General features: G+C 38.9%; 1 protein-coding gene across 4 annotated transcripts in view; it reads left to right on the top strand.

The window, feature by feature from the left end:
* The first annotated feature begins 2,706 nt into the window (after positions 1 to 2,706).
* Positions 2,707 to 23,900, top strand: part of phldb2b (pleckstrin homology-like domain, family B, member 2b) — a 43,130-nt gene continuing 21,936 nt past the window's right edge. For 2 of the 4 annotated variants that reach the window (XM_041065829.1, XM_041065831.1), the window contains exons 1-6: positions 2,708 to 2,952; positions 10,890 to 10,946; positions 11,175 to 11,298; positions 13,615 to 13,713; positions 14,175 to 14,258; positions 21,988 to 22,107. In XM_041065829.1, coding sequence (XP_040921763.1) covers positions 2,920 to 2,952; positions 10,890 to 10,946; positions 11,175 to 11,298; positions 13,615 to 13,713; positions 14,175 to 14,258; positions 21,988 to 22,107 — 517 coding nt within the window. In that variant the 5' untranslated portion in view covers positions 2,708 to 2,919. Of the gene's footprint in view, positions 2,953 to 10,889; positions 10,947 to 11,174; positions 11,299 to 13,614; positions 13,714 to 14,174; positions 14,259 to 16,015; positions 16,220 to 21,987; positions 22,108 to 23,900 lie in introns of those variants that run through there. The other 2 variants (XM_041065828.1, XM_041065832.1) reach the window with 2 other exon arrangements.

Raw genomic sequence — 23,900 nt, 5'->3', positions numbered from 1 at the left:
CTGGGATCACATGGGAGTTGTGGAATTCACTCGGGAATGCTGTCAAAACGTTTCGTTGCCCCCTCTCAAGCCCACAGGCTCTGGGATGATGTCACTGGGAAAGTTTGAAAAAGCTCTCATGATAGCAAGCATCCATGAAGGCATAATAGCTTAATAGCTTCTGGAAACAGTCTTAAGAGTATTTTCCGGATAATGTGTTCCCTTTTTAAGACTTTTGACTCCTGTAAATGTTAAGCCAAGACCTAAAATGATCAAAAGGCTGACTTGTTGCCATACGGAAGCAAATTTCAGAAATTTCCTTAGAAGAGGACCTGTTAAAAATTAATGAGGAAATGAGCACTCAGGAGAGAAAGTGGAGCAGGACTGGGTGCACAAGCTCTCTTCATGTTCATCCACGAAAAGATCCCTGTGGTTCCTGAGAGATAAGATAAATCCTGATCTGTGGATAGGGTTTTCTGCGCATGTGCTTTTGTTTGTGCATAAGAAACATCCTCCTTGGCCTTCGTCCTGACCAGAGGACCATTTTCAAGACTGCATTTGTCATTTTCCAACCATAAGAACAACTGAATTAGGTAATATTACAATTCTGCCTAATGCATGTTGTTGTTTTATGAAGCCTCTGTTATGATCTCTTAAATGTATGAACCTCTGCCAAAAGAAATTATCTACTTCTGATACAAAAAAAAAAACAAAACAAAAAAAAAACAATTCTGGCATGCCTGCATGATGTCTTCAGACTGATGCATGACTGTACATGTAGCTGAGATTTTTTCAAATGGTGAACATAACTTGGAATAGAACAAAGAGCAGCCTGCCACCGCTTGCAGATATACACAGATACCCACTGTTTTCTTTTTTTTTTTTCATAAAATACTGAGCAAAAATATAATGTGTTGTTAGCATGTAAATATGGATCTGGTATAAACTAGGATAATTTTTTTCAAATCTTGAATATTAGGTTTTATTCATTTATTTAGCAAAAATATATTATTGAATAAAATTTTTCATCTTTTTTTTTTTTTTACCTTAGCCCATTTAATTTCAGTTTTGAGGAAAGCCAATCAATCACTGGCTCATCAACCGTAGGTTCTCTGTGTGTGCAGTGTGTCTTGCGCCCTGAGGTATGCTGTGGGATACAATTATATTAATAGCTCCTCCTGTAAAAGCCACATAAATTTTCCTTGACTGAAGATATGTACTGTCAAATTTATTCTCTCTAAAATCCCCATAACATCATTCTAAAGCCTGTTCTTTATAGATAGAAGATAATTAAGGGATTAACCTATTCAAGTTGCTTAAAGATAATTATGAAGTGCATCTCTTTGCTGTGAGCACAATAATCCAAAGTAGTTGTGGACATAAAAGGTGGATTTTGTGGTAACAGGTGTTGTTGGTTCTTTCCTGACATATACCCATAGTTGTTATATTACTGTGTGAGTTCATCTGTTGTAATAGGGCCATGACAGACATATCCTCTGAGTAGGATTATAGTCTTTCAATGCAAGGGAAAGTATGTATTTTCATTTTATGACATTAAACAGCATTCCCATTGCGTGCATCATATGAGCTTTGCCAATTTATTTGCCTTCCAGTCTGGATCTTTGTACGTGTAATTGAATTAATCAAAACCTACAGCATTAGGTCTGGACTGTGAAAGGAGGACTGCATTCCTCTTGAAATATGATTAGCTAAACATGCTTCTTATCGTGATTTCTTATCATTGCTGCCAAGTAGGTATAAAGGAATGCTCTCTCTCTCTTTGTCCCTTTCTTTTTCTCCCTCTCTCTGCAGGCCTAAAGGCTTCTCTCTTTGAACCACTAAGAATGAGAGGTGTAAGAGGTCTGTTAAGTCCTCCACCAGAGCTCTCGTTGTGAAAGCAAAAGGTGCTCTCACCACGAGAGCTCTGGTGGATCACTGACCAGGGCCAGATTGACCAGAGTCTCCCTCCACACCTTAATGCACTTCAATGGAAACAATAGTCAACAGTCCTCTGAGTCTTATGTGTAATTGATTTATTGCACACATCTAAAAACAGCACACAATAAACTGAGCTGTTCCCAGGGAGCAACTGAAGGTATGGATGAGGGGCTTTCCCCTTTAGAACATAACTACCCCTAATGTGGAGCTTAACCTTATGAACCTTTCCTTCACCTTTAACTTGTATCACCCATTATTTCCAGTATGTCCTCTCTCTGAGTACCTTTAATGAAGTTCTTTAAATAATGGCCTATAAAGTCTTGCATTATTCATATATATATATATATATATATATATATATATATATATATATATATATATATATATATATATATATATAGATAGATAGATAGATAGATAGATAGATAGATAGATAGATAGATAGATAGATAAAATAACATTTGCAAAAGTCTGAAAATAAGTCTTTTCTTCACTCAAATACACATAAAAAATTCTTAACCAATCTCAATTACTGATAATAAATTATCTGATTTATATGTCCTTATAATTGATTCCATGACTTTTCTAAGTAAAAAAAAAAGGGTTTTAACTTTATTAAACATGTGAACAAAATATTTTTCTCTCTCTCTGCAAGTGAGTGAGTAAGTGAGAGAGTGAGCAAGAGAGACTCCCTCCCCTTGTTCCCTCTCCAGTTCAACTTCCAGCTGTTGTTGCATTCCTCTACACGTCGCAATTGGCTGGGGCCGCCGGCTTCTTACGTTCGCGTATGATCTGCCTGAAGAGTGTGTTCGTATGTGTTTCTGTGTGTGTGTGTGTGTGTCAGTGTGACGGAGTAAACATACAGAGGTTTCTCATAGGGAATGCATTTGCTGTAAAGAAGGAGAGTGAGGGAGAAGTGACAGGAATATTTTCGGGATTTTAGTCAGGCGACATAATCCTGGATCTGGAAGTAGCTAACGTAATTGTGTCATTTTCTGCACTATGACAGAAGTGGCCAAACCCGCTTCAATAATGGTAAGTAAATTCGGAAAGTCCAACATTTTGTCATCCAACTGTGTTTCTAGATTTTAAAGATTAAAAAAAAAAACTCTTTCATTGTGTTTTAACAGTCTATCTAATCCACATCCCAGGATGTTCTTGATAGTGTTTGTTTTTTAAGGTAAACGTTACCCAACTTTATTTACAGATTTTTACTAGTTTACTAGTTCCCTAGTAGACAGTAGATAGATTATGACTTAGACTTTACTCTGGAATATTATAAATTATTTATTACATTGTGTTATCATTGCCAACATTACAAAAATACCACCATAGTCAATAATAGTAGGGCAGGCATATTATAGGGAACCTATCAGAGCAGTGTTTTAACTTTTTATGAATGATTTGAAGGCTGGTTCATATTGGTGTGTGAATAAGAGCAAGCCTTAGACCGCATTTAACACAAACAAACCAGTCTGATACTAGCGGACCAGTGCTGGGCACAAGCTGATGCTACACCTAAATCATTCCATGACTCAGATGATGAAGCTACAGTTGTTCCATGGAAATCAAGTAACAAAAATGTAAGAATGGCCCACGATGTGGCTGTTTACGTGATCATCAATCCAGCAGACCCTATACTCTTAGTAGACAGGAACAGCACTAAAATAAATCATCTTTCAAATCTTTTAGCTGTGCAGCCTTGAATGTATATTTCTATCCCACACGCTCAGTTTGTTTCTCTTGTGATCTCAAATTCCATCTTTCTGGCTTCATCTTTTCTTTTTTATCCGTCTGTCACAGTTCATTTCATCATGTCGGCTGTATGACCAATGTGGGTTATGTGTCCCCACCTCACTGTTCCTTCCTCGTCTCTCAGTCATATCCGGCCCTTTGGGAACCCAAACACCCGTTGATACCTGGGATTTTTCAAAGACACACACACCCTCAATAGAAAGTTAGATTTCCTCCAGCTCTAAGTCAGCTGTGAGGATGTTGCCTTTCAGTAAATGATAAAGTTGTGCTAATCAGTGTGCAGAGCATATACACACACAATGAAGTAAATTTAAGATTGTTTAGTGGTATCGGTGACTCAGAAGCACAGTATTTTATAGTATTATATTGTCATGTTGTGTGTGCATGTATGTCTAAGGCATGTATTATATAATTAAAGTCTTGTTGAAGATATTACTGCAGACAAAACAGAGAGTGTAGTGAAGATGAACCCTATTTATCCCCATGGGGGCTAAATAGTAGATCCATATGAGGGCCACTGAGAGAGGAGGACTCCATATTAAACAGCATCTGTTATACAATACCGGCTTTGTCAGGTGGGAGGAGGAGAGGGTAACACTGGAATGTAAAGGGAGGGGAGGTTAGTGAGAGACAGAGGGATGGAGAAAGAGTGATAAAGACAGAAAGTGGAGTGAAATGGGACAAGAACAAGAAACGGGCAAAACACAGCAACACTGAAACAACAAATGAAAATAAATGAAACATGGGTAATATTCAAAAAATGAAAATGGACAGAGATGAGACTGAACAAATAAGAAGACAGAGAAGGATTTGTTTTGGCTTCAGTGGAAAGAAAGAGACAAAGACAAAGGGAAAGGAGATCCCGTGATAACCGAGTGACTACGTTTACTCACATCTTGAAGAGCAGCTTAACAGTTTAGGGGAATGGGATTACTGGTTAACCAAGGAGCAGACAAACATGATCACGCCACATATATGGCACCCAAACATGGATATGAACACTATCCAATACACAGGTTATTAAGCACATTAACACTGATACTCCATTAGCACATATAAACTACTTCATGATGCATCACAAATCAGTATTGCATTTATAAAACCAGCATTGTTGGAGTCATTTCATCAGGAGTTGGCCATTTTACATGTAGACTGAAAACGATGTTTTCAATCAAAAATAATGCACTTCTCTACAACATAATGCAGCTTTGTTGTCTTTGCCAGTTTAATCAACAAGTCCTCCAATTTAAACTCTTCTGACTTCTTTCCTTGCTTCTGTCAAAATGACAACATCCACTAGAGGACTTTTTTGGTTTTTTGGTGTTTGTTGCTTCACAATAAAACATAATGAGTCATAATAAGCTGTTTGCACACACATTTTCTAATGGGAGGATAGTCTCATCTCTACAGTAACCTTGACCACAACTAGAGGTATCATTATTCCCATCCTCATCTCCCGAGCTCATGGCCATCATCTTGAGGAGCTGCCTGTTTCGAAACATCCTCTACCCTCATGCCAATGTAAGCTACTTCACTAAAGCAGCTACAAGCACTGAAGAAGCAAATATCCAGCTTCAAGTTATTCATTTACAAACCAAAAAATGCAATATTTTCTATTTTTATTTCAATATCAAAAACTACCATACTGAAGATTTACTTCTAGAGCTAATAGATTAAAATAACAATGGTGGATAAAAACCAATATACTCACACATGCAAGTGAGTCAGTTATTCCAACTAGTGCACTAAAAAAAACTGTTCCAATCATTAACAACATTGTGGATTATCCTGAGATATGGTTATGAGGATGTGGACTGCAGCACGAACAAGACAGAAAAAAATGATGCAGAAGGTAACTGAAACAGAGAAAAAGGTGAAACATATGGAGAGGAAACACAGAAGATAGGAGGGAGTAGACAGAGGGATGAAAGCAGAGGATGAAGCAAATAAAAGGATGATGAAATGATGAAATGAAACAGTCGGAGAATGCAGGGTCTTTCCTTCTTGTTTTATGAGTCCTCTCTCAATATTCCATGACTTTCCCTTTTTCCATCAGATCAGAACATATGTCTCTCTCCTCTCTGTCTCCAGTCTCCAGATGCAGAGTAAACATAGCAATCAGAGGAAACCCTGATTGTGTCTCTAGTTGAGTCCTTGTGATTTTAAAACCATAGTGCATTAACAAACGTTTAGCTAGTTTAGCTGTTTTAGTCTTTTGTTATTTAAAGGAGTAGTTCAGGTGTAGGCCAGAATTAGGATTACCAGTATTAAAAATAGGTCAGGGCTGCCTGTTAAGGACATTTTCCCATTGCTGGCTCACACTTAATACTGTCACACTACTGCATATACACTCATCTGTACTATTTATACTCTCACAAACCAATTCATATTATACTGTGTATATCTGCCATATAGTGTTTCCATTTTATATAAACTCATACATATATACCCATTTATATATTTCTATATATATCTGCATTATTCTGCACTTTACTGCTTTGGTTAGATGCTAATTGCATTAATGCATAAAATGCATTTATTTGTCTCAATACTTGTCTGTGGCATGACAAGAAAGTTGAATCTAATCTAATTGTTGTATTATATTTTTCTATTTATTAAGAGAGGGAGATCTGCACAAGGATTTCAATGCCCTTGTGCATTTGTACCTGAGCAAATGACAAATGAAGTCTTGAATTTTAAATAAAGAGTAACTGTAGGAAACACAAGTCAATCAGAGAAAGTCGCACAAGTCAAGTCACACGTCTCTTTCACAGTCTAATTTTATCATGGTGTTTACAGATCACAATATAAAATCACAGTTATTGCTGATTACAGCATAGAGTCTATACCGGTCAGGTTACTACAGTAATCATTATAGTATTACTTTTATTACTTTTGCATGTTTCTTAGTTGTAACTGTTTGCCTAATTTTGTACATTGTCTGGTCTTTTATTTCGTACTTTCCATCCCTACATATTGGTAATTACATGTTTACAATAGACTGTACAGTGCTGCAGGGATGACATATTTTTGTAGGCTAACCTGGAACATAGCATCACTGTAGTTCTGAATGTGATTTTCTCATTGGCTTTTGGACTATGGCAGAAAATAAGTTCTTTGACAAACAGAAACTGATGATACTTAAGAAAGATAAGAAATTCCTTTATTAATCCCTCAGTGGGGAAATTGCATTTAGCAACAGCAGGGGTACAGTACAGGAAGTAAATATAAGTAAGTAAGGCCAATATGGCCAGAACAAGATTAAATAAGCACTATTCCAATAACAGAATAACTAAGAACTAAACTAAGAAAGATATCTGCAGTATACACATACATAAATATGAGATGGACATAATTATGAGATGGAAATAAATGTTGCACATTGATATTGCACTAATAATTGAATTATTGCACATTGATGTTACACTGATAGTTGCCTGGATTTGTTATCAAGTTCGTGTGTCAACAATGCTCGTTATAGAGTCTGACAGCAGCAGGAAGGAAAGATCTTCTAAATCTCTCCTTCACACACCGAGGGTGGAGCAGTCTGTCCCTGAAGCTGCTCTGCAGAGCTGACAGGACGTCCTGCAGGGGGTGGGACTCATGGTCCAGCATAGATGACAGTTTTGCTAGGACCCTTCTATCCCCGACCTCTCGCACTGAGTCCAGAGGACAGCCCAGGACAGAGCTGGACTTCCTGATGACTTTATCCAGCTTCTTCCTCTCCTTCTCAGTTATGCTGCTGCTCCAGCAGACTACACCGTACAGGATGGCTGAAGCCACCGCAGAGTCATAGAAGGTCTTTAGGAGTGCCCCCTGCACACCAAAAGACCGCAGTCTCCTCAGCCTGCTCTGCCCCTTCCTGTACAGTGCGTCTGTGTTGTTAGTCCAGTCCAGTTTGTGGTTTAGGTGAACACCCAGGTACTTATAAGAGTCCACTCTCTCAGTGTCCATTCCCTGGATGTGCAATTTGATCACCCTAACCCCTCCTAAGAAGCCTTTCCTTTTAGAAAGTTAGTAATATTTTGCAATATCACAATGTATAAACATGAGGCTGTTATTGCAAACTGGTGAGATCCGTTTTCATATTTTGTGATGACATTTAATGCAACCTCAATGTTCTAATATAACCACTTGTAAACATAAAAGGATAAAAAATTCTGAATGGGGTATTTACTGATGTATTTTGTGTCGTAGAATAAAACTTGAAAATTTCTTGATCTTTTTAGCAAAAAACTGCAAAAATCAATTTCCATGCTCTCTTTTTTCCTAATTATTATCATTATTATGATTATTGTTATCATTTCCTGACCTGTGGAAAATTTCACAGACAACTGTCAACTAGATCGCTGATGTTGAGCAGTACCTACCCAACCTTGTGAGAACTGATCAATCAGAGCAGGGAGTGGTGGCCTTAGAGAGACAGGAGCTAAAATTGAGCACTTCAGACAGGGTGGAATGAGCATGGACTTTATGGAGGTGTGTGTTAATTGTCAAAGAGTTTGCCATAACAAGCAATCACTTGCAATCAACATAGTCATTTAATCCATCAATATGAAGATATTTACTGGAGTAGCTTTAAAGGTTAGGGGAATAACAGTACATCAGAATATACTGGGACATCATATTATTTGCGTTTTTACCCCTATATACCTACAAATACTGAAACAATCCAGTAGTCCAGAGACCCTGAAACCATTGGTTTTGGTGCTTGGATCTGAGACTGAGGAGAACCTTAGGCTGCTAGAGCTGAAATCTGGAAATCTAGAGGGGGTGCTTGACACACCTCCCTGCTCTGCTTTAACTAGAGCACAACAGGGCCAAAGGCTTGTCTTGATCTGCCCAGACTGGAGCTCACCTGGTGAGGGGGGGTGGCTATACAAAGAAGGAGAATAACAAAGACACAATGAGGAGGAACAATTGAGTAAAGAAAGGAGAGGTAATTTGTGAGGGAACAGGAGAGTCAAAGAGGCCGGAAAGGACAGGAAAGGAAGAAGTGGGAGGAGAAAAAGAGGAGAGAAAAGGATTGTCACTATACTCAAAACAGTCTCCCTTGAACTTTGAAATTTGACTTTGACCTCCATTTCTCATCTGGTCTTTCTAACACTAATCAAGCTGATGTTGCCATCATACGTAGTGTGTTTGCTTTGTCTACATGAGTGATAAAGTCAGTGGAATGTGGGGGCCTCTTATCTTCACACGATAACAAAAAGAGATGATGTGTGTGTGTGAAAGAGAGAGAGAGAGAGTTATAAGGGTAGTGTGTGGGTGTGTTTAAAGGCAGTATGGATGTCAAAGCATCAAAGGAAATGACCTCAGAAAGGAAGCTGGCACTGAATTAGAGGAAGTGGTATGGAGCTGACTTTGATTTGCGTTTCCTCTGCTGGTGATTGGAGGAAAGAAAGGAAAAGAGAGGAGGGTGATATTAAAAAGACAGGAGGATGGGGTAGAGAGAGAGAGAAAATATAGAAGGAGGGGGGAAAAGAAGATAAGGAGAAGTTGGAAAAACATTTGAATAAAAAATAAAAAATAAAAATATTACTAAAAAACTGAGGGGGGATGAGAAGGAGAGAGAAAAGACAAGAAGGAAAGAGATGACAGAAGGTGCAAAAGGAGATGTGGTTGGGGTGGTTTCCTGTATTCTGCAATTATCTGTGCTTTGGTGTGAAGCATTTTACTCATCCATCTGGGTGTGTATGCATTTGTTTGTGCCTTTGAATGGTTGTTTGTGCACATGCCAATAGAAGCTAGCAAGACTGTTTTCTAATTTTTTCGACTTTTGCTTTATTTTATCTCACACTTTTTTCATTCCTCTTTATAGTTTATTGTTCTCTTCATTTATCAGGAGACTTCAGATGTCAAGATGTCATTGATGCTTGATGCATCAAGGAGAAAACAGATGAGAAGTACAAGTTAACCAGTGTAATGCCTCCCAGTTCTGAAGGCTGTCCTTGGCAGGCTGTATTTAAACCCAAATAGATTCACATGGTACTTACAAGTTCAAATAAGGTTATTCTTCATTTAACCAGATCATCTGTATACACGTTTGAAGATTCTATTTGGTACTTAACCCTAACTATTAACTCACGGTTTACCTAACTCTCATTGTATATCCCCCACATGGGATTTGGCATGTGGGGGAACCCTGAGGTCTGATGTAACCAAGCAACTATAGAAAAAAGTAATTTCCCTCAGGAAAGAAATGCAACCCAGGAATTATCCATAGGGATCGGTCTGGGGACTGGACCAGTCTTAAACTTAATGAATTTTTTTACGGTCCAGCGGACAATACCACTTTATTATTTATCTACCTACCAATTAGATTTATTTTTTAATCAAAGGTGCCAGAACACCATTCTGGATCATTCCAGCCCATTTAAACCACTGTCTGTCCTACTAAGACAAGACTTTTGTGGCTAAATGACCATGGCTGTTTGTTACGGATGTTTACCTCCTCTGCTGGACAGTCTGTCTTATCTCTGAGGACCTCCACTACAACCTTGGTTGCTATGGTCATTGTCAATGGGAACTGGCCAATTATGCAGATGTATCTTCACAGCTAAAGAAAAACAATTAACTATGGTATGTAGAAAGTGACATGCAAGTGTCTTAAACTGCCTAACTGGAAGAAAATAGTGAAGGAAAATTCCTTCACACCCACCCACTGAACATTTGAACTTGAAGTTATCTCTGTCACATACATACACATTAAATGTGCACACAAACCTTATGTCATACACCTCATATATTCCTCTCTCTCTTATACATACACACAAACAAGCGCATACACATTCAAAGTACCAGGCAGTATGATGGCAGATCATGACCAACAAATCATGAGAACAATGTTTTCATGGAACATTTCTACCAGTTCTTCCCACTGCAAACCATCTTTGGTGTGTGTGTGTGTATTTCCTTTCAAGTGGTAATTTACCCTTGGAACACTTTCACACAGTTCCTCTCATGTGGCAGCTGAGGATGCCATGCATGGTTGTTTTTTTTCCTTTGTGTGTGTAACTGAGTGTAGTTACATATAGGACATAATTATCTGTGCAGATGCGTGCAACTTTTGTGCACTTGTATGACCCTACTCTTGCATTCTATATTGTAGTTGCTTACATGTATACAATATTTCTGTCCCTGCACATGTGTATATGCTACCACTTTCAGCATGGCCACTTTACTTAATTTGCTTTTTTTCTCAATTTTTACTGCAGGACTCTGAGATGATGTTCCAACCAGAGTCAGATCAGATATCTCCAGTTGAACCCAAGGTTAGAGAATACACACATACAATCACACATTTATCAACACATTATGAAATGTACAGTATGTTTTTCCAACCTCTTTATTTAAAATTAAAGGGCCAAATCAGAAGAAAACTTTTAAGGGTCAGGTTCCACTGAGATCTTTGTTTTTTCTAGTCTCACAAGAATGGAGAATGAACTAAATAAATAAATTGTGTGCAGAATTGACATTTATACTTTGACTGATGCTTGTAGTCTCCACCCCTGGACCTGATTGACACAGGAAAGGGGCTTAAGGTCCAGACAGCTACGCCCCATCTGGTCAGCCTGGGCAGCGGGAGGCTGAGTGTGGCAATCACCCTGCTGCCACTGAAAGAAGGTAACACACATGTTGTGTAGAAACACATACTCCTGCAGGTAGGATTACCAGGTCATATAGTAGCCATCCATATTCAATATACATACTAAAAAACTAATTCACATAAAAAGTCTGAGAATTCAGAGAACAACTCTGACTAAGGGTCAGGTGGACAATATACAGAACTGTTTTTTGTATTTTCCAACTTGGGTGTATATATATATCTTACAAATTAGATATAACTAAGTTTAGGTCTAGGGCTTTTAAGCTTGAGTTGAAATTCACTGCAATCCCTTCTCTTCTGCCTGTACTTCAAGGAATGTGACAATGAATGAGTAGGGGGTGCTGCAACCAGGTTTTGGTAAAACAGGAGAAATCAATGTGACGATCAGTTAATATGGGGGATTTCATAGCCCACATTTAATATTTTTGGTTCTGTCATAGTTGCTGTATTAATTAGTTACGTTTTATGTATAACCCCTCTTCTGTTTACTTTTGTTTTAAGTCATTTAAGTGGTTGGGGGTCCTACACAGACCCTATAGGGTTTTAGGTGGGTGACTGCTTTAATAGAAGTGCTGAGAAGCGTGAAGGGATCTGACTCCTGCCTTCTGCTCTCATTTCTTGGTTGTTTTGGCTTTGGTTTACTAATAAACTCGGTCAGATTTTCTAGATATGGGAGGTGTTACATCCAGCATGGGATGAATGCTAACTCTTAATCAGACCTTGTCTTCCCCAGAAGAGAGTTTGTTATAAGCAGATTTTGTATCTCAGCGAGTGTGTCGTTGAGTAGGGAGAACCTGTTTGAAACATGAACTGGTTGATGGTAAACATGTGACCTTCTGCTAAGGGCTATGCTTCCTCCAGATATCCACCCAGCCACTCTGGCTTCCTGGCTGTTTGGGAACTACTGGGTGGAGAGTAGGAGCTATGCTGGGTCAGCTCGCGCCGGCTACTGGGGGCTGGCAAAGTACAACAGCTAATGACTGGGTTTCCATGGTGCAGAGCCACGTTTCCAATTCACTGAGCTTCATCTCCATCACAGCAAATAAACTAAATTTATTACATGTACCATTATCCCTAAAGGAGGCAGAGGAATAACTAAACATGACAGGGGAAAGTGATACTCTATGGCGGGTCACAGTAAAGTCAAGACAAATGAGGACTGAAAACCCATATTTACACAAGTAACTACGTCTACATTTTTTTCTTTTTTTTTTTAAAATTGGGAACAAGAATCATCATCCTTATTGATTAATGCACAGCCTGAACCCACAGTTAACCATCCACATTTGACAATACTGTATAGTCTGCAACCCAAACAGTTGTGTAACAGTGATGACACAGAGTGAAAGCATCCATTCAAATAAATCTAAAGATCCAGTCAAGCTTTTTTTATGGAACACATTTCATGTGGAAAATATTGGCATGCACAATGAACACATATACACATTCATCAGCTCAACAGTCCTCAAGTGCCATAGCTTCTCTACTACTCCAGTTAGCGGACCAAACATTATATTGAAGAGATGGTATCAGAGATACAAGGATCTACAAAATATTAAACTGACAGATACGCTTGTACAACTGATTATTATTCTGTAGCCTGCAGATACAGTAGTACTTGGAGTTATAATTCAAACTGACTGACGTTAGATTGAAAGCAATAAAAGATAAGTATCTGTCTTTAGCAGTGGAAACTCACAGTGGAGACTCACATATAGGCCTCTTTGTGGAGTTAACATGTCTTGCATGGATTACAAAGCCACAACATGGAAATATGGCTTTCCATAGTGTTGCATACCCTATAAGGATATGTAGGACTTTAGCCACAGTGTATTTGACAGAATGAATCATATTAAAATGATGGGTAAAGCTTACACATACAGTACAAAGGCTGATTGTAATGATAGATTCAGCCTTGTGACATTTTAAATTTTACGTTATCATTGTTCGTTGTATAACCCGTGACCACACACACTTTCACAGTCTCCCATCTTGGTGTGCCCTCCCATTTCAGTGAGGAATGCCAACAATGTGAACAAGCCATTTTTAGCAAACTGGGGCTCTATTTTTCTCCATAATGTGTCTACTGAAGAAGAATAACCAGTTCAAATTCATAGCACTGCAGTGCCTCCTTAATCACACACCACCCATATTGTTCAAAAATACGTACTTGCATTTGGGCATAAGTTTAAGTTTCACTTGATGATGCTATCCAAGAGTATTTGGTTCTACAGGAGACATGCACATCTACACAATGTCTAATTCACTGTCAAGCTGGATTTTAATTCTAGATTTTTTCATTCTGCTGTTGATAAGATTTTGTAATGTTCCAGGAGTGACCCGCATAGGCCGAGAAGATGCTCCAGTTCCTCAAGATATCACTATCGAGGGGCCTGGCATCGAGGCAGAGCACTGTCTCATTATCAATGAAGGTTAGTGTCATTTTTAGGTTTCATTTTCTCTGAAATGGATTCATAATATTGGCAGGCCTCTGGATTAACACTGTTCTGGTATCTTTTCAGAACTGGCAAGAGTATACTTGCTACCCAATTTACCTCTTTGTTCTGTTAAAGAACTAATCTGATACCATTTCTGATACCATTAAATAATAAATTAAATAATAAATTATTCCAGCCATAAATTATTATTATTATTAACAAAATCATAACAGAATCAGATGAAATGACCATAATGCACTGGCAGAAATCCTAAAATATTTTAAGATTTAAAAATAATGCTTCAAGATGACTATGGGTTGAATCAACTATTTTACTGGATATCTGCCTATACAGTGTATTGGGTGGTTTAAAGAAAAAGATCGTCAAGTGATTACACCTTTCTAGTATGAACTGTAATTATGTTTAAACCTGACCCTCCTCTCATTATGTAACAGGAGGCGTGGTGACCCTGGACCCCTGTGGTCACCTCTGCAGTTTGGATGGAGTACAGATCACTGTACCTACACCACTCACACAGGGTAAGCCCGCCCTAAAGTTCACAAGATTTAAGATATTGCCATCTGCTGGTCAATAGTAGTACGGGGTGGACTGAAGTTGATTTCATTGCATCAAGTGCACATATTTCCAGTATTTCATAACCCCTGTGTGTGTGTGTGTGTGTGTCTGTGTGTGTCTGTGTGTGTGTGTGTGCGTGTGCGTGTGTGTGTGCAAAAGAGAGAGAGTGGTTAGTTTGTGGTTTGGGTAACCCACATTCCTATCCTAATGTGTGTATGAGTCATACAGTATAGGCACAGTCAACATTGTGACATTCTGCATAGAAACAACAAATATGTTTGTGTGTGTATTTGCACATAAGTGTGTAGGTCCATGTGGGTCTGTGACGATTTCCACATGTTCATGTATGTCTTTTGAATGATGTAGCGCATGTGCCCCTCTGGTTTGGTTTAATTTGTCATGGTTTGGAACGGCTACCTTCTACAATGAGTCACAGCTTCCAGAAACTGCAGAGGATACATACTACTCTGCAAATTGTGTTATATTAGACTGCAGAAAACTGGTAAAACACACGCATTCACTCAAACAAAGTAGTCTTCCAAATTCTGATGTATCGCTTTTTTTGATCTTTCTATCTACCCATGCCTGTTTCTGATCTTTCTCTGCCAGTATCTGGATCACTTTATCTCTTATCTGTCTTATCTGACTCTTTCCATTCTCTATTCCTTCTTTTTGCTTTCCCTCACTTATTTTATAGAACATGCTGTATGCTGATGTTTCCTTTTCCGTGTGTCCATCCTTTCTGTGTACAATTTTCTCCTTCTCATTGTGTCCTGTGTAGCCTGGCCATTTTAAGTTAAATATTGACATGCCTATTTATCTTACCACTGTGCCTGGCTGATTCAAATGTTGACATCACCTTGGTGTGTATACACACCAAGGCCAGGGCATCGTGAAGTCGCAGGGATTGTGAAAAAAGACTGAAAGAGAAAAAGCGGGAAAAGTCAAAAGGGCATGGTTCGGAAAATTATGCAGACAGAGTTTGAGGAAGAGGTAGAAATATCCACTATTCTTATAGTGTTTTGAATGGTTGAAGATAAAGCATAGAAAAGAAACAAAACAAAAGGGGAGGCCCCTGACTTAGGCTAGAGGCCAATGTTTTCCCTAAAAAGTTTTATTTATTTATTTGTATGTTTGTTTGTTTTTCAGGGTTATCTTTCCTTCCAAAATTCTTCTTTCTAACCAGTCAATCTGTCTGGCATATCCTCAAATCTGTACCTATGCCTTCTCTATTGCTTTGTCTTGGAAGAGTAATTAATCCCCATTTAAATGAATTAGATTGTGGTATAGACAGAATCAAACCAGTCTCTAAAGTCTGTCTCTGTAGTCCAGTTGGTTTGGGGTTACACTGGTCCAAGGTATGTAAAAGAAATAGAAGGAAAATAGGTAGGTAGACAAAGAAAAGCTGAGGGGGCGTCCACCAAATACCTCACTATCTAATAGTCTTCAAACCTACCAACTACAGATAGGGGTGATGAAGCCTTACTCTGTTAGTTTACACATGGTTTTTAATTGATTTAACATGTTTCTCTTTTGCTTGTCGTTTTGAAGACATACATTTCAAATTTGATATTGGGTTTCTCGACTTCATTTATTTAAAATCGTTTGCTCTCGTTAAACCCGAGCATACAACCCCTTTTTACCAAAAAGTGGTACAGTCCGAGACTCGGGCTCGTGGATGGTAAATCCGTGAACTTTCTTCTACACAGAGTCAACACGGTTGAGCAGTCGTTTTGAATCTTTAAGGGTGGGGGTAAGCAGACAGCAACACGGAGACCGGCGGAAGAATAGCTATATAATTCTTTTTTATATTTCTTTTCTTTCTAGACGTACTTTTGAGGGCTTGTTATAATAATTTAAAAGACGTTAAAGGGAAGAAAGCTGATTTTTTTATGATAAGCGCTTACTGAATGGGAATCAAAAGGTATGTAATGGATATCTGTTATCTCCTCAAATAAAAGTAACTAAGTAGCGTTACATTTACTCAGGCACGGTTTTGACGCACTTCTGCTTTCCCGTACTGTATCCATTGTGTGCAACCTTATACTCGTACCCTACAATTTATTTAAATTATATAGTCTTTTGTATTGTACAGCTGTGGCAGTGTCTTTGGAGATGTATTTTGCCGTCTGATTATCTACGCAGCCTTCTGTCTCTGTCTGTCTGTTTATAGCACATTTACTTAATTAACTACCTGGCAGCAAGTCTTGTCATCAGGTAGGTATAGGTACCTGCCTTTTTGTGTTTGTGCTAAGGGAAATCTTTATTGTGATGTGAACGTGTTTGATGAGCTCATATTCTCTCATTCACTTTTCTTACTAGTACTGATTTTCTTTTATACCACTATAATTTACCATTCTTAGTTCCTATATGGTTTCTGTTTTCAAGCTAGCCACACATGATCTTTGAACTGGTTGGGCAACAGCCAGGATTGACAGCATTTTCTAACAGCTGATATATTGACTTTCCTTTTTAAATAATCAAAAGCCCACCAGTCTGGCTGCAATGGAAGCTGTTAGGAATAGATATAAGTCCCATCATCACTATAGATCAGTGGAAATATGAATGCATTGAGCTGAGTGTGTCTGTTAATATTTTTTAAAAAACTTGGTGCTCTTTTTAACTTTGTTTTTATTAAATGGTAGAAGACCGTGAAGTGTAACTTCACATGGCATATTCTCTCAGCGGAGTAGAGTTGTGAATCAGTGTAGCTACTCAATCCAGCCAACAGAGTAGTGGAAGTTTAATCCCTTATTTGTAGCCAAATTCTGGAAGCTTTCCATCACAACCTGTGGGTTTTTGCATATTGCCTGCACCTTTTGATGGAAATAACGTTGGTCTGCGTGTGCTGGAGTCATGAATTAGCTGGCAGGTTTGCAAACTGGTATGGGTGTATATAACACAAAGAACTTGCCTAAGGCTGTGAAGACAGGCTTAGTGGTAATGGAAATTTTTACTATTTTTACTTCATAATTTGTGACCCACAGAAGACAGTCCACAAATATATGCCATGATCCACAAATATGTCACTATCAGTAAACATGTATTTTATTATTTGTGTTATGTCACATTCTCACAAATACTGAGCGATTGCCAAATTAGTAGATCACTTCCTGTCAGTTTGTGGGCAATGTGACATTTGTAACTTTCCTCCTGTTTGTTTGATACATTTGCGTACACACTCCCAAAAGAATGTGGCCATATGCGGCCCAGACCACCTCCAGATGTGGTCAGAGTGATCAGATCTCAAATGCGTCCTCGATTTGTCTTAGGTTCATTCACATTTGTACTTAGAGCTGTCCACTTGTGATTGGATCACCTGAGACGCAAGTTAACATTGTGTCCGAACAGGGCCATAGTTAAGGTACAGACGGCCCTTCTGCAGGCAGGCCTTTGATTGTCTTTGAATGCAAACACCGGTCCAGGTTTGCTATCTGTTCCGGGCCTGTTTTACTGTATTCGTGGGCAAAAATGGTGGACCCCACAGGTTTAAAGGGTTGTTTTAAGGGTTAAGTGTCCAGGTTGGAATTAGGTTCATGTTGCGGTTAGGGTAAATGTTGGGGTTAAGGATTTAGTTGTGATGGTTAACATTAGGCTAAGGGTGAAGGGGATGCAATATGTCACTAATGGATTCCCGCAAATACAATAAAACAAGTGTGTGTGTGTGTTTGCAGTAATTTAGGATATTGTAGCTGAAATAAACTACCAAACGTCTCCTGACTAAAACTGTACTTAAACACAGTTCCAGTGAACACAGTTGTGTGTAAATCCATGTGTCTTGAAAGTGCTTTGACATTAAAGTACAACTATATACTGCATGTTAATGTACTATTATTAGAGTATTTAAATACAACTACACTAATAATGTTATTTAAAAGCACTTATTGCTGTTCTTTAACTGCACGTAAGTGTATTTTATTTTTACTAGGAAAAGTAACAGATCGAAACAGCAGGGCAGGGTGGGTGAGTGTGCATTACGAGCACAATCAGAACCTTATTATTGTTTCAGTGTTTTGTTTTGATTTTCTTTGCCACTTTATTCATTTGACCCCAGTTTGCCCCATATCTTTCAACTGTAACCCTAAGGTTATATCATACCCGTCATGCACCAAAGACTGGACAAATTCCACTGTCTCCAAATACATATCAGCACCACTACATTCTGAGTGTTTGAGGGGATTTATTGCCGCCCTGAACATTTCCATTTGTTGGTCTCTCAGAGGTCAGTTTCTGGCAGAACAACTTCAAAATCAGGCTCTTGTGGATGGCCCCAGTCTCTGTCATCAGTGTAGGTGTCCTGTAGATTTGAGTATAAGGACAGTGAGCTCGGGTTACATTATAATATAATAATATAATATATAGTAGTCATAGGGAACAATGTTCAAAAAGTAATTGCTACAACAAAGTGTAGATAGTAGGCTTCATTTTGAGGATTTCCTGTTCCATGTTTGCTCAGTTATTAAGAGCAATAATATGTGCACCATGGAATGAGATGAGATGAGATAAAAACTTCCATAAGGGGTCAGGATACCTGACATCTGAAAACAGAAGCTGCTTCATTGTTTGCGATGTATTGCGTTTCATGAGTCTTTATTCTGCCTGCTTCTTGCACATTTGGGTTTTTTTTCTTTTACATTACAAAGGCATAGCAGAAATATATCAGTTTCAGTTTTGTTATCAGTTAGTGTTTACCTTTCTTTCCGATGTATAAGAAGCTGTTGATAGTTTATATCCATGGTTGTCCCCATGTCTGCGACCTCTGCTTTAGAGAAGTGGGGTGAGGTCGGTGGATTGATGCTCTGCGGATAAGATTTTAGCCAAGAGAAGATAGCCACTGAGATGGTGAGGAGCCAGATTATGCATGTGAATGCATGTGTGAGAGAGAGTGAGTGAAAAAGTGTAAATGAGTGACTGAGCTAATCTAGACCGACTCCCATGAGAAAGAGCAGCCTGTTTTTATGATGTTACTGCTGACCTGAGTGCCCCAGAGAGGGTTAATTTGTGGTTTTGAGGACAATTTACACTCCTACTGGGACCTGTGTGTGTATATGCATCTTTTCATGACTGAGTAAATTCAGCTTTAGCTCAGTACCTTGCAGATTTTTGGGATCATAGCAAGATTTTGAAGGCAACTAGTTACTGAAGTAATACATACATTTTGCTAATATAAATTGGGGATAGTTTTTCCAACTACACAATTTTTGATTGTGGTCAATTAGCAGGTAACTGAGTTTCATCCAAACACATGACATATTCAATATGGGATCTTTGTAATTGGTTTATTTTTCATTCTGACCCAGTGGTCTCAATTTGGGAATTCCTCCATTTATGTTAACCAAGCAGAGAAACAGTTTTGAGCTTCCTCTCCCATAACATTGTGGCGAGAGTGTAGTTTGGTCCGCTTGTATCTACACAGAGACAGAAATTGACTCCAGACGCGATACAGCTCCTACATCTGTGTCCTCAAAGACTCTGAGGTCTGACTTTGTAGATCACAAACTTTCAATTATCCCATAAATGTATATACAGGCTAATTTCAAGTTTTGTTGTTATTGAAGAGGGTGTGTGCATGTGTATTGGTTGGGGGTGGGGCTGCATCCTTCCACATGGGAGGCAAACTCAATTTGCTGGTGTATGAGTAAACATGTGAATGAGATTAAATGTGTTCTGTTGTGTACGGTACGGCGTTGTGTGTCTGTGTGTTTGTGTATTGGGTAGTGAGCATGTGTGTGTCCTAAATAACTCACACAGAAAAGTTATTTAGGACAGAGAACTTAAATGTAGTATGTGTGGAAGCAGTTAAGATTAAAGTTTTACGATGGGATGCTGTGTGTTTCTTTGTGCTTGTATCACAGAAGGATTTTAGGAGTAAGGCTTTAAGACAAGGTTAGGATATTTATTCCTAACTATAATAACTTAGGTTTGTGTGTCTAAAAAAGAGAGGAATTAAACAAGTTTTTTTCTCTCTGTCACATTGACACACATAGTACTCGTATTTGTTTATCCTAAGGATGGGAAGGTATAGCTAGTAGTTGTTTGTTAGCTAATGAGTTGAGAGGGAATAGAAAGAGAGGAGGGGTGGGTGCTGTGAACAAATAAGGGTGACACACTTTACCCTCCTCTTTAAAGGTTGCACATGGCGATGCTATTGAGGGTAGGAAATTAGATTTTTATGAGAACTGGCTTTTTGTGTGTGTGCGTGCGTGCATGCCCGTGTGTTTGCTGGAACGCTAAATGCAATGAACTACTGGGAGTCATTAGGCAGACACCATTAAAGGACATGCCCCCCCCCACACACACGCAGATACATGGAGTATTATGAAAACATACACTTACATTACTCATGTCTGGCGATGAGAAACACATTATTAGATCTTGCTCACACTAGCTGACAAGGTGACTTGCGCGTCTGTGTGTGTTTCTCTCTTTTTCTTCACAGACACACATCTTTTGATCTCTTGGTCATGATGCCATTTGCTCATAAGTTGTGCCCAATCCTGCAAGATTGTGTTTACATGAGTATATTTGAGACATTTAGAGTTCGGCTATGTAGACTAAACATTTCATACGCTGCGTTCATGCGTGTGGTTTGCTCCACCTTGCCGCTGAGCTCAGGTCTCCCCCTGTGCTGAGAAATTGCAGCTTTGAAGACAAAAAAAAATCTGCACTCTAAGGCAATATCGAGACTGGTATGACCTCTTTAGCTAAACTGTAATTTTAAAATATGGCATTAACACCACTTTTCAATGGACGTGTTCACTGTACATTGAGTGGAGAGTGCGAAAAAAAGGGCAAAGCAGAGATGAGAATGAGAGAAGGGAAATGAAAAAAAAATGCTCCTGACATTTTTCCATTCAGTCTTTTTCCACTCACCCGTTTGCTATTCCCCTCTTACTTCAGTGGTTATGTCTAACTTCAGGTCCAAGGAATCTGATGTAACTGCGGAGCTAGTAAGGAGGTGCTTTTTTAGCCTTTTACACACATGCTAACATTGTGGAGGTTTACTGTAATGCCTGAAAGAACAAAGAGCAAAGATACTCTGTGTGTGTGTGTGTGTGTGTGTGTGTGTGTGTGTGTGTGTGTGTGTGTGTGTGTGTGTGTGTGTGTGTGTGCGTGCGGGTGTGCGTGCGTTTGCGCACGCGCCGGTGTGTGAAAAAAAACATACAAACAAGGGGGAGGGGCACTTTGTTTTTCAGCCAGTCTTGTGATTTTCTATTGTCTTTGCTCCTCAAAATGTGCATCAATGTAGTCCTTCCATTTCTGTCATGCTATCTCTCCACTTTTTTTTATTTCTCAGACCTCATATGTGTGTGTGTTTCAGCACTCCTGTCTCTCTTCCTTCCCGTCCCTTCTGAAGTATTTGGACAGCTGTGGCTGGCTGTGTGTATTACAGAGGTTGTGACCCTGACATCTTGTTTAATACCTGGCCCTCTCAGCCTAATTGATGGCCAGAGTAAACACTGTGGTGGGGAATTGCTGGCTGTGTGCGCGCATGTTCAAGTGTTTGTACGGCTGTGAATAAATATTCCAGGCTCATACTTATTTAAGCTGGATGACCATCTCTTCATCCGTTGAGTCTAAACTCTATTCTACACTTTAAATTCCACTCTGCTTAAATGTAGATTCCTCATCATTACTCTCAGGAAATTACAGTTGTATCTTACCTTCTGTGTCTGTGTGTTTTCTCTCCAGGTTATTCCCTGTGTCTGGGTAAATCCTACTTCTTCCGATTCAACCATCCTGAGGAGGCAAGCAGAATGAAGAGCATGCTTCCACAAAAGAGCCCTGTGTCCGCTTTAGCCTACAGTACAGGTATACACACACACACACACACACACACACACATACAGGGACTACTAAAACCTTCCCTTGACCCCTGAACTGCACTTAATCCCTGTTCCCTTTTCTTTGTTCCGCCTCTCTGCCTTTGTTCTGCCACATCACTATCTTTTTCTCCATCAGCTTCTTCTCCTGATATAACATTGATCCCTGCAAAAATCTTAGTTACAGGTAGACACAACACAGACAGGTGTGTGAGACTGGGATGTTGGTCTTGATTGTGTGTGTTTTAGAAAAAGATAATAATCTGGAATCTTTCCTCTTTAAACTCCTAGACACAAGGAATGCACCTCTCTCCCCCCCAACTTCTCCTCTGACGTTTTCATAGAAATGACTTACATTGCTCTCACAAATTTACACACACACACACATATGTGTTATTACAGGCAGCCAAAATCTTTACCGTTACCCTTCGAATTGCCAAGACTCCCAGTCTGACATATGCACCTTAAGTGAAGACACACAAAGCAAGAGTGGCCAGGCATAGAAGAAAATAGTCTTGATAGTGGAAAGTTGATACACACCAGGCCTCCAGTATAAATCTGCCCATGTATGGACACAAACACACTACAAATGTGTGTCTGTGTGTGTGTTTCTAGATCTTATGATGTCTTTCATTTTCTGCCCCATTTCTCTCCACCATGTAAGGTTTGACATTTTCTCAGGCTTATGCTCAGCTATGACATACACTTTTAGGTACTCTAGTTTCTTTTACAAAATAACTCATCTAAGCAGTAGGAGTTGAATATTCACACTTGTGCTTGAATTCTTTAACACGTGTACATTCTTGGCATATGTACACATGTAGAGTACACATCTGTGTGTTTTTCTCAGGCAGAGCCACAGCTTTTTTGTGTGGGTGTGTGTGGCAGTTAAACACTGGGTGGTCTAAGCTTGAACATTGAAATAGCTCCTTTTCCACATTATATCACAGATGATGGAAAAAAAAAATGCTGGATATATTGCTTTTTCCTACCCAAGTGTTTTTACCTACATTTTTGATGACAGGATAATATTTATGGATTAGGCTTTTTGGACTTTTGTACAGCAAAATTGAACTAGAGCTATCAATCACATGAAGTTCTGCTGATCTTAACAATATTGTAAAAAATAGTGTTTGGCTGATATTTCCTAGTTAAATTTAGCAGGGAGGAAGTAAAAACTGACTCAGTTGAGGTTTGGAAAAAAACCCTCTCACTGCTGAATCTACTTTAAATAAAAGGTTTCAGGAAGGGCGGGGGGCCTCTTGAGGGTATTCCAGAATATTTTGTGGTCTTTTTCATTTCCCCAAATCCTATACTACGGAACTGAACTTGAGTTAGAGTTAAACTGTTTGTCTTGGATCAGATGGATGAGTTTGTGCAAGTGTGTATTTGCATACAGCGTGTGTGTTGACTCCTAATCTGGGGGATTTGTTGCCAGTTGTGGATTGTTTGGGTTGGGTTTGTTCTGCCAAAGGGCCCCATTTATGAATACCCGCAGCTTCAGGTACACATAACTCTTTTTCTCTTCTTTCTGCAAAGATTTGTGGTTCTTTACCTTTCCTTCTTCTCCCCTCTTCTTTTCTTACTTTTTTTTTCTCACTTTTCCCCAGAGTGACTGACCAGACCAGAAAAGTGTAATGTCCATCCACATCTTTTTATATGTCTTTGTGTTATCCCATGCATACACTTTTTTTGTTTTGTATCTGCATTATTTCTCTTTACACATAAATTTCTCTAGTTACTTTGTATCTCTCTTTGTAGCCCTTTTTATCTCTATCTTTT

This window comes from Toxotes jaculatrix, chromosome 20 (assembly GCF_017976425.1).
Source record: "Toxotes jaculatrix isolate fToxJac2 chromosome 20, fToxJac2.pri, whole genome shotgun sequence".
Classification (NCBI taxonomy): domain Eukaryota; kingdom Metazoa; phylum Chordata; class Actinopteri; family Toxotidae; genus Toxotes; species Toxotes jaculatrix.
The sequence above is the reverse complement of the archived record's forward strand: the minus strand, read 5'-3'. Positions and strand labels throughout refer to the sequence as shown.